At 43.0% G+C, this 12,316-nt stretch overlaps 1 protein-coding gene and 1 pseudogene across 1 annotated transcript; one reads left to right on the top strand and one right to left on the bottom strand.

Moving 5' to 3' along the window:
- Positions 1-4,981: 4,981 nt before the first annotated feature.
- On the bottom strand, positions 4,982-5,473 carry LOC105622147. Its single transcript, XM_012203578.1, has one exon. The coding sequence runs from the start codon at positions 5,471-5,473 to the stop codon at positions 4,982-4,984; it is 492 nt and encodes a 163-aa protein (XP_012058968.1).
- Positions 5,474-11,432: 5,959 nt separating this feature from the next.
- LOC105622146 overlaps positions 11,433-12,316 on the top strand; it is a 1,510-nt pseudogene continuing 626 nt past the window's right edge.

Below are 12,316 nucleotides of genomic sequence, written 5' to 3'. Positions count from 1 at the left end.
CGAGTATATTAGAAACGTGAATCCGGAACAGTTCACGAATATCAGAGACGAAGTGTTCGAAGTACTCGAAGAAATGGAAGGAGACTTCGAGAATATAATGGACCAAGAGTCATCTGAAAGAAATGCTATCCGACGATAGTGGATGTGCTAATGATATGAGCGAGTATGAAATCGATCGCGTAGAAAAATTTGTACATACTTCGGAAATCCGTACGTTAAATGCTCGTACTAAACACTAAGTGATCCACAATTATTATACAATGGGTAGTGCTTTAAATGTATGCACAACATGCATGATTTGTGTAGCTGACATTCACGATGTAAGAATGTATCACGTCAGGGAGCATGAGACTGGTTCTTTCGGTAGGCTAGATGACAAGCACGAATTGCAGAGAATCTTCGTACAGTATATTCTCATGCAGCATGTGCCCACTCTGCACACATTAAAGAAGAACTATTGTGAACAGTATTGGAAAATATGTGGGAAGACTATAATGTAGATGATGTGCTGTATGTTCTCGATAATCCGCAAAAAGAGACACAGATGTGCGAATATCGCCGGGGCAATTCATACGCGATCGAGAATTAAGTATACGTGATGAAAAACATGGAATAGTTATTAAAGAGCCTGTTTCTGACTGGTCTTTACTCGCGACAGAAAGTATACCTACGGTTACGAGACAAATGTTATGAGGACGATGAGTATGAAAAGAGACATTGGTGGAATAGAAATGTAATAAGGACGATTATTATTGGGCGAAGAAAATTGCAGATAAGAGCCAAGGTTGATGCATGTGCATTAAGATTCCCGCGGATAATGAAAAGTGTGTTGAATTACTGATTATTGACAATATATGGATGAAGTTTCGTGATCGCGATCTTGCACTAAAACTGTTTTTCAATAGATGCGACGAACAATGCTTTGAGCGAGTCGATCCGCAAGAAACATTGCGCTCTAAAGACAGGTAGAATCAAGGAGGACATGGCATTGGACAGGCATTTTAAAAATATTATCAAACCTCTGCAGATTGTTGAGCGATAAAGAGACAGTCATGCGACGATAATGCAGCATCTGCCTCCAAGCGTGAAAGAAAAGAGGAGGAAGAGGAGGAGGAGGAGAGAGAGAAAGCGAGCGAAACGTTCGAGCGTTCCGCGACCCCGCATAATCCGATGATCGATCGCACAATCGTGTATAACCGATAATCTCTACACCGCGTAGCAAAATCGTACCGACGATAGAATCGTTGGACAATGTTTTCGAAAACGACGGAAGACTCGCTAGCGAAGGTTCAAAATTGATTGCAAACGTTGGAAAGTTGAGAGAGCCGGCTTGGGCCCACTGGATCAAAAGTACATCGAAACTATCCTGAGGGGAACGCGAGATAAACAGAAGAGCGATTATGTGTACGGCGTTTACTTACATAAGGATGGATTGATATTTGGCAATAAAGGTTTCGAAGTGGATGATGCGGACAACATAATTATCGATGGTATGCAATACGTCGGTACATCTGGTCTTGATGAGTTGATTTTCAAGAGAATTCCTGACGATCTTCTTTATATGGAAGAAGATAACAACAAGTACAAGAGCATGCTGCTAGCGACGAACGCACAAACACAAGCATCAATAGCAAGGCCAATTATTGAGCAATAGAGGATACAAGTACAAATACGTAATAGTAAATATCGATCACACCCAAGGAACAGAAGAAGAAATCTGGAAAGGGATTACCTCATGCAATGATATTGAATGACAACGCGATTGATTACGCGCATTGGGATGATCCCAATGAACTGGTGAATCTTCTACGATTGTTCGACGCTTCGCACCGAGCGGGCAACAACGATAACGAGATGTTGTCGATCATCGAGGAACTTCGCGAAGCTGGTCTTATTATAAATTAAATCGCGTAGACGAAATGAGTCAGTCGAGTGGTGTCAGTGAAAAAAAAAAATTCTTTTGCTCTGTGTATTACGCGAATCCTGAAAAAGAGGTTCAGAAAAGAGAAAAATTAGCTCCGAGAGACGTCGACTCGTCGAGGAATTGCATGCTCTGGCGAGAAGAAATTTTCCGCGAAGGCGCGTCATAACCGAGGATACGACAATCTGTAGCAGATATCGTCGAGATGCATCCGTATTCAGGTTTCAACAGAAGCACCACTACATACTTACCGTCATCATGTGTTGAGCAAATACTTGTGGGCCGTACCGCTCAAGAGCAAGGGTGGAAGCGAAATGGTTAATGTTATCGCTGAGATAATTCGAGCGAGTGGAAGATGTCCGAAAAATTTATAAACGGAATGGGAAAAGAATTTTACAACGCCGATATGCAGAAAATCTTGAAAAAACACGACGTTAATCACTATTCCATGTATTCGACGTTGAAAGCGTCAGTAGTCGAGCGGTTCAATCGCACGCTCAAAAAGGACAATGGTGGAAGATATTTACACTCAACGGCAATTACAAGTGGAGCTCGTATCAGATTACAAAGCGCGTAAGCATCGAACTATTGGCATGCGACCTGCTGACGTAACTCCCGCGATCGCCGAAAGACTCTTGGACACGGTGTACAGCGCGATAAAGATTGCTAGTCCGACAAAATTTAAAGTGGGCGATTCGGTACGCGTGAGCAAGACGATTTTTGAAAAGGGTTACACACCAAATTGGACCACCGAGGTGTTTACAATCGTTAAGATACAGCGTACCAATCCCATAACCTATCTACTCAAGGATTATCGCGGAAAATCCGTCACTGGAGCGTTTTACGAGCATGAGTTGCATCGCGCTACACATCCGGACTACGTGTATCTCGTGGAGAAAGTACTGCGCTGGAAAGGAGATAAGGTGTACGTTAAGTGGTTGGGATTCGATGGATCGCACAATTCATGGATACATAAAAACAATGTCATTTGATAGAATTTTGATTCGTGTGTTTTTATTTCTACATATAAAAAAATATATCAATATAAATATATAAACGTTTTTTTTATCTTCTCATGCGAAAAGGTGTCTTTCCGTACGAATACATTGACTGCGTCGAAAAATTGCAGGACACGCGCTTACCACCGCACGAATTATTTTTCAGTTCGTTGACAGGCGATACCGTATCCGAGAGCGATTACGCTCACGCTGTGAACGTATGGCAGCGATTTTCCATCCGAACGCTCGGCGAGCACAGTGATTTGTACTTGAAAATTGATGTCTTCTTATTAGCCGATATTTTTTAAAATTTCCGCAATAGTTGCATCACGAATTACTGTCTCGATCCCGCGCATTACTATACAGGTTTCACGTGGGACGCCATGCTGAAATATACACATGTAAGATTCGAGTTGCTCACCGACATTGATATGATCATGTTCATCGAGCGCGGTATACGCGGTGGTCTCAGTCAATGTTCCAGCAGATACGCACAGGCTAATAATAAGTACATGCATTCGTTCGATTCATCGAAATCGTCATCGTACTTGATGTACTACGATGTGAATAATTGTACGGATGGGCGATGTGTCAACCTTTGCCATATGCCGAATTTCAATGATTCGAAGACGCTGCGAACTTTGACATGAGTGCGATCGCTCCGGATTTATCCACCGGTTATATTTTGGAAGTCGATCTCGAGGATCCAAAGCATCTACACGACCAACATACTGATCTACCTTTCTGCCCAACGCGCGATAAACCGCCCGGCAAGCGCGAAAATAAACTTCTAGCGACGTTTGTACGATAAACAGCGTTACGTTATCCACTATCGCAACCTACAGCAATGTATTCGTCACGGTCTTCGCGTAATAAAGATCCACCGGGTGTTACAATTCGTTCAATCTCCATGATTCCGCGATTACATTGAACTCAAAACACAATTTAGAACGCGCGCAAAAAACGATTTCGAAAAAAATTTGTACAAACTAATGAACAATGCGGTATTCGGTAAGACCATGGAGAATGTGCGCAATCACGTTGATGTAAAATTAATAACAAAATGGGACGGACGGAGGCAATGATCGCGAAACCGAATTTTCACAGCAGTGTCTTTGCGGAAAATTTGATCGCCGTTGAAATGCGCAAACTCGAGGTAAAGTTCGACAAGCCGATTTACGTGGGTATGTGCATACTCGACATATCGAAAGTCTGCTTGTACGAATTTCACCACGAGTACATGTCACCGATGTATCGCGATAAATGAAAGATCATGTACACCGACACGGACAGTCTCATTTATCATATAGAATACAACGATGTTTACAAGAATATGAAAAGCGATATCGCTAGATTCGACACGAGCGATTATCCGGCAGACAACGTGTACAGTATGCCTCTCGCGAACAAAAAGTACCCGGCCTGATGAAGGATGAAAATAATAGTGCGATAATGACGAATTCGTTGGACTGAGAGCGAAGATGTACGCGGTGAGAATGGACGGTAAGAAGAACACTAAAAAGGTAAAAGGTGTAAAGAATAACGTCGTAACGCGAACAATAACGTTCGATGATTACACGCGGTGTTTGAACGAAGAGATCAAAATGACTTGCCATCAATCGTGTACGATCTAAATTGCATGAGGTGTACGCGATATCCGAATCGAAAATCGCTCTGAGTCCATACGATGACAAACGATACATCGGACTTAACGGAGACTAACGTTTCCGTGGGGGCATTGGCGGATATCTTTGTAATATATGTTACTATTATGTATTATTTATTGTAATTTACACTTTTTTTCACATTTATAAAAACATTATTAACATGTTTTTATGTAATAGCATTTATTATTAGTATTACGATTGTTATACTTTCATATAATCGTATGTTTTTAACATTTAAATACTACTAGTATTTCAATTTTACATTTTATGTATCGTACATTTATATCTGTATATTCCAGAATGAAGATGAAAAGGATAATAAAAAAAACGTTTATATATTTATATTGATATATTTTTTTATATGTAGAAATAAAAACACACGAATCAAAATTCTATCAAATGACATTGTTTTTATGTATCCATGAATTGTGCGATCCATCGAATCCCAACCACTTAACGTACACCTTATCTCCTTTCCAGCGCAGTACTTTCTCCACGAGATACACGTAGTCCGGATGAGTAGCGCGATGCAACTCATGCTCGTAAAACGCTCCAGTGACGGATTTTCCGCGATAATCCTTGAGTAGATAGGTTACGGGATTGGTACGCTGTATCTTAACGATTGTAAACACCTCGGTCCAATTTGGTGTGTAACCCTTTTCAAAAATCGTCTTGCTCACGCGTACCGAATCGCTCACTTTAAATTTTGTCGGACTAGCAATCTTTATCGCGCTGTACACCGTGTCCAAGAGTCTTTCGGCGATCGCGGGAGTTACGTCAGCAGGTCGCATGCCAATAGTTCGATGCTTACGCGCTTTGTAATCTGACACGAGACGCATAGCTCGTCGATCCACTTGTAATTGCCGTTGAGTGTAAATATCTTCCATCGTTGTCCTTTTTGAGCGTGCGATTGAACCGCTCGACTACTGACGCTTTCAACGTCGAATACATGGAATAGTGATTATCGTGTTTTTTCAAGATTTTCTGCATATCGGCGTTGTAAAATTCTTTTCCCATTCCGTTTATAAATTTTTCGGACATCTTCCACTCGCTCGAATTATCTCAGCGATAACATTAACCATTTCGCTTTCACCCTTGCTCTTGAGCGGTACGGCCCACGAGTATTTGCTCAACACATGATGACGGTAAATATGTAGTGGTGCCTCTGTTGAAACCTGAATACGAACGCATCTCAGCCTGCTACAGATCGTCGTATCCTCGGTTATGACGCGCCTTCGCGGAAAATTTCTTCTCGCCAGAGCATGCAATTCCTCGACGAGTCGATGTCTCTCGGAGCTAATTTTTCTCTTTTCTGAATCTCTTTTTCAGGATTCGCGTAATACACAGAGCAAAAGAATTTTTTTTCTCACTGACACCACTCGACTGACTCATTTCGTCTACGCGATTTAATTTATAATAAGACCAGCTTTGCGAAGTTCCTCGATGATCGACAACATCTCGTTGTCGTGAGCGTTGTCCGCTCGGTGCGAAGCGTCGAGCAATCGTAGACGATTCACCAGTTCATTGGGATCATCCCAATGCACGTAATCAATCGCGTTGTCATTCAGTATCATTGTATAAGGTAATCCCTTTCCAGACTTATTCTTCTGTTTCTTGGGTGTGATCGATATCAACGACGCGATAACGTATTTGTACTTGTATCCCCTATTGCTTAATAATCGCCCCTGCGATTGATGCTTGTGTTTGTGCGCATTTGTCGCTAGTAGCATGCTCTTGTACTTGTTCATATCGTCTTCCATGTAGAGGAGATCGTCGGGAATTCTCTTGAAAATCAACTTGTAAAAACCAGATGTATCGACGTATCGTACACCGTCGATAATTATGTTGTCCGCATCATCCACGTCGAAACGTTTATTGCCAAACATCAATCCATCCTTGTGTAGGTAAACGCCATACACATAATCTACATCGCTCTTCTGTTTATCTCGCGTTCCCCTGAGGACAGCCTCGACGTACTTTTGACCCAGCGGACCCAAGTCGGCTTGCAACGCCTCTCGACGTTTGCAACCGATTTTGAACTTTCGTCGCTAGCGAGTCTTCCGTCGTTTCGAAAACATTGTCCAATGATTCTATCGTTGGTACGATTTTGTTACGCGGTGTGGAGGTTATCGGCTGTACATGATCGTGCGATCGATCATCGGGTTTCGCGGGATCGCGGAACGCTCGAACGTCTCGCTCACTTTCTCTCCCTCCTCCTGTTCCTCCTCCTCATCTTTTCTCTCTCGCTTGGAGACTACGTCGTCGCGCGACTGTCTCTTTATAGCGCGCACGAGGCTGTCAACAATCTGCTGCAGAAGTTTGATAATAGGCTTAAAATGCCTGTCCAATGTTATGTCCTCCTCGATTCTACCGGTCTTTAGAGCGCGATATTTCTTACGGATCGTCTCGCTCGTCTTCTCGATCTCCCTTGCAATTTTTTACGCTCGCGCACATCAGCCATGTTCGTCTCTAGCGAAGTATCGACAATGACTAGTCACATTATAGTATCGCGAACTCGTTAAATCCTTTTCTGTATCTCCCGTCTTTAAGCGTACTGTCCTTGTCTATCACTAAAAATCCATATTTTTTTTGCCAACAGTCACGACATAACAAACAAAATTCATCGTACGACATGTCGATATTCACGTGATCGTTGTAAACATGTTTCAAGTTGGTACAATCCTGTTTAAACAGGATCAACAGGTTCGCGTTGTCGCGTATCAGATGTTAGACATTCTCGCGTACGTCTGACAGAGATAAAAGCAGTTCGCGTGGCGGCCCATCCAAAAGTATTCTCTCACCGCATCCTGCTTGTCGCATGCTACGTCGTCAAAGATAAAAATAGAATTTGGACGCGCCTCACTCGGTGGAACGACATCGCTGTTATTGGAGAATGTAAAACAGCCGATTTCATCGATAGACAAATAAATTTTCGAGATATCGATACTTTGGCTGTTGCAGCGATTTCGAATAGACGTACACATTCTCGAAACGCACGCCGCTTGGACTCTCGAGCAAGCTTATGAGAACGTTGGTTTTACCACAATTCGACAGGCCGCAAATGATCGCGCGTATAGTACTCGGCAGCATTTCGCCATGCGCTTCTCCGCGTTGCCTCCCATCATTCGCGATTTCGCGTCACAATTTGTGACGTGTATCATTAGCGATTGCAGCACGAATTTCATGCTCGAACTAAAAGACTGTGCACTCTCGAATGACTATTTAAAGATGCGCGAATCCGCGAATCGCGCAGTAGCAAAATGTATTTCGCGCTGTGTCATCCTTCCGATATTCGAGATTTGAGCGTCGAGCAACTGCAATATATACCGAAGGTCGAACTCTTATGCGTGTACGGCAACTACATCGAACACATCTGGGACAAGCTTCAGGAACACGCGAAGGCAGATTCGAACCTATCGTCGCTGCGACGAGCACTACACTCAGCCGTGGCAGCGGACGCACATCGATGGCCCTGCACTGAAGATAAAGGACTGTAGCGAATGTCAGCGTCGCGCTGCGGTCTGCTGAATCGAGCGATAAATGCGCTTCCTTTCGAGTTACATATTTCAGGCTACCAGTTTTGCGGCTCGGGCACTCGGCTTACGAAGCGACTAGCCAGAGGTGACGAAGGCATAAATCCGCTGGACGCGGCGTGCCGAGAACACGATATTGCGTATTCTCGGAGCAACGATCTCACCGATAGACACACGACGGACAAGGTACTCGCCGATAAAGCGCTAGGACGCGTCACTGCGAGAGAGACGCCGCAGCTGCCGTCTGGGCAGCGATGAAAGCTAAGACCAAGATTGGCATGGGCATGAAATCGAAAAAGACGACGAGGAAAAAGGCGATGAAAAAGCGAACTTTCAATAGCGAAACGAGGTGGTGCGTTACCATTTCTGCCAATGTTGGGCGCGCTTGGATCTTTGATCGGCGGAGCGGCAGCGTGGCGAAAGCGATAAATGACAACAAAGCCATGCGACGTCAGCTCGAACAGCTGCAACGTCACGATCGCGCGATGGAGCAGGGTCGCGGACTGTATCTCGCTCCGTACAAATACGGGCGCGGACTGTATCTCGGTCCGAACAAACATGGACAGTGTGTAGCTGCAAAAAAAAAAAATGCCGAAAAGACAATAAAAATGCCGTTGACGCAACTACCAATATGCAATTGAATGAGCTCGCGAGACGTATGCGCGTACCATACTTTAGAGGCGTTTTCATACGTAACACGTTACCGATGAGCAGCGCGCACCGAAACAAAAGCGGTATCATGAGTCTGGACGATGCGACGGGGCCTGGTACTCATTGGATAGCAAAAAGGAACAATCGCGTTGTGTACTTTGACAGTCTCGGTAATCTTCGATCACCCAAAGAACTGGTGCGATATTATGGAAACGGTACTATGACGATAGAATACAATCGCACGTCCTATCAGACATACGATCAGAGTTTCTGTGGACAGATGTGGTTTCTACAAATGGTAGACACGCGTGAATTTAAAAAGCTCGAATGCTGTAAAATCTTAGTTCGTCGAACGCTTTTTCCGTCATGTCGTTGACGCTTACGCTGAACGGGAAGAGCACCGTTCTCGCAGCGAATTACTTTCCCATAGATTTGAGTGACGGAGATTACGAGCTCGGTCTAGCGATTTTTGAGACTTATCACACAATACCGAACATGAACGAATCGAACAACAAATTTTATTTCACCAAAGACGACGTGGAAATTACAAATTCCCAAAGGTTCATATGAAGTGCGAGATATAAATGAATTTTTGAAACGCGAGATTTTACGGAAACGTCCACATCACGACGCGCTTGAAACCGTCGATGTAGTGCGTGGTGACAACAACAACAACAACAATAACAACAACAACAACAACAACAACAACAACAACGACGATACCGACAATGATGATGATGATGATAATGGTGGAGAATACCCGATTATGCTCCGCGCAAACTACAACACGATGAAATGCGAGATTAGATGTGCATACAGAATAAACTTTGACAAGCCCAATAGCATTGGATTGCTGCTGGGATTCTCATCGAAGCGTATACTGCGACCGCGAAGATGGTACGAATCGGACGTGTCGATCAACATAATGAATGTAAATGTTATCCGCGTAGAGTGTAACGTGACCACGGGGACGTACAGTAACGGTAAAAGCGTGCACACGATACACGAATTTTCGCCGAGTGTGCCTCCAGGATATAAGATATCGGAGAGGCCGACGCAGATCATTTACCTGCCGATTATCGCACGAAGCATTACGGATCTAATGATACGCATCGTCGACTAGAACGGATGATTGTTCGATTTTCGAGGAGAAGAGATCACCGTTAGATTGCACGTACATACGACGGTGACAATGATAACGTGAGCGTGAGATGCTTGTGCTGAACGAAACGGAGTGTACGCAGAGAAATAACGCATTTTTTACAAGGCCAGTGACGACAGTTCGATAACACTCGCTCATCCAGCTGCATCAGACAGAAAAAAGAAACTTAGCGTGTCAAACGTTACATTTTTAAAGTCTTTGGTATTCGCGGTGCACAACATTTGAGATGACTGATATCCTAAACATTAAAGACGAGCCGATCTTCGACGATCGCATCGTCAAGATAGAGACTCACACGTACAGCCTGTTCGCCAATACAACGTTCGGGTATAGCGATGAAATAAGAATACCCATACAGCAACAGGATCTGTACACACTGCCGTAAGAAAGCTTTCTGTATGTCGAGGGAAAACTGACGAAGAACAAAGTGGTCCAGAGTGCTCACGTGCCATTAGGAAATAATTGCGTCGCATTCATATTCGATGAAATTCGATATGAACTCAACGGTGTGGAGATTGATCGAAACAGAAACATTGGCATAACTAGCACACTCAAAAACTATGTAACAGTGTCATCCGACAGAAGCGTGATTTTGCGAAATGCCGGCTGGGATGCGCTAACTACTGCGGCCGGATATTTTAATTTCTGTGTATCGCTCTACATACTGCTTGAATTTTGCGAAGATTACAAACGCGTGATGATCAATGCTCGTCACGAGTTGATTTTAATACGAGCGCGCAATGACAACAATTGTCTGATGGGAGATCTGGCGACAGAACCAAACCCAGAACGCTCGAATTATTCAAAATACAGTGCCGCACATGTTATTGAGCGAGATAAATAAGTTGTCGATGTTGCGCGCTTTGGAAAGCGGACGATATCTGAGCATGGCTTTTCGCTCGTGGGATCTGTACGAATTTCCGCTCTTGCAGAGCACAACCAAACATTCGTGGGCCATCAAGACGGCTACTCAGCTCGAGAAGCCACGCTACGTCATTTTCGCTATGCAAACAGATCGAAAAAACATCATGTCTGAAGATGTAAGTCGATTCGACGATTGCAAATTAACCAATGCGAAACTCTACCTGAATTCGGAATGTTATCCGTACGATGATTTGAATCTGGATTTTGATAAAAAAAACAGATGTGCGATTCTGTACGACTTGTACGCGCGTTTCTGCAAGGGCTACTACGGATACGAGTACCTCGAGCCGAGTCTCATCTTTACGACTTTTTTATGTAATGGCCCGTTCGTGATCATCAATTGCTCTCGACAGAATCGGTCAAGAGTGGCACCGTGGACATGCGATTAGACTTTGAATGTAAGGAGAACGTGCCCGCAAATACAACAGCCTATTTCCTCGTAATGCACGATTGCGTGGTTCAGTATAATCCATTGACCAACGTTGTGCGCAAAATCACCTAAGCGCACTTCCGACATGATTTAAAATCTACGATACGTCACATTCGACCACAATTGGCCGCAATCTTCTCAACAACATGCTCGTGCCAACGTTTGTGGATCTGCAAGGATTCTTCGTTAACAATAAATTTATTGTGAAGGAAGTAGCGATGTTGAAACAGGGGACCGTTCTCACACATTACATTTTTACGAGTCCCATGAAAATTTTTGACAAGATCCGACAGGTCTTGCGCTTCCTGTTGAGTGCTTATCACCATGGATTGTGGTGAGAGGACGAAATAGTCCCGTACAACGAGGTGAAACGTCTGATCGCGACAGCTGTATTTGAACATGATGTTATCGTGTACGTTAAAGGACACGAGAAACGAATGTGGCTGTGGAACTTGCTTTGGATGATGAGCGAGAACGCATATACATCGAGACTTTGGATGCAGAAGATATGGAATCTTTAACTAATCTGGATGTTGCTAATACTATGCGATGTGGACAACATATTAAGAATTGCGCGTTACAAAATGTATTGAAAATATATAACTGGTGGTTGCAAAAGAATATTTTTAATAAAAAATATGTAAACACGTATTTATTACATATTCTTTTTTCTCTTCCTTTATAATACATGTACTTATATGTATGTATATGTGTATGTATAAACGTGTATATGAATGTAAATGTATGAACATATATGTATGTATGAACGTATATGTATAAACATATATGTATGAACGATGTATGTATATATGTATGTATGTATGTATAAACGTATGTATTCGAAAACATCGACGCTTTTTGTTAAAACGCGTCGTGACATGTTCTGATAATACACATATGCAATGTATATATATATATATATATATATATATATATATATATATATATATATATATAGTAGTAGTAGTACTATTTACGTTTTACTTTTTACTTACTTACTACTACGTTACGTACTTACGTTACGTACGTA

The sequence above is a fragment of the Atta cephalotes genome (genome assembly GCF_000143395.1).
Source record: "Atta cephalotes unplaced genomic scaffold scaffold00040, whole genome shotgun sequence".
Lineage (NCBI taxonomy): Eukaryota > Metazoa > Arthropoda > Insecta > Hymenoptera > Formicidae > Atta > Atta cephalotes.
Note: the sequence above shows the minus strand (reverse complement) of the source record. Positions and strands in the feature narration are given on the sequence as shown.

Excerpts from the sequence above, each read along its gene's own strand:
- LOC105622147 (XM_012203578.1), bottom strand. The coding sequence starts at position 5,473 with ATGGAAGATATTTACACTCAACGGCAATTACAAGTGGATCGACGAGCT.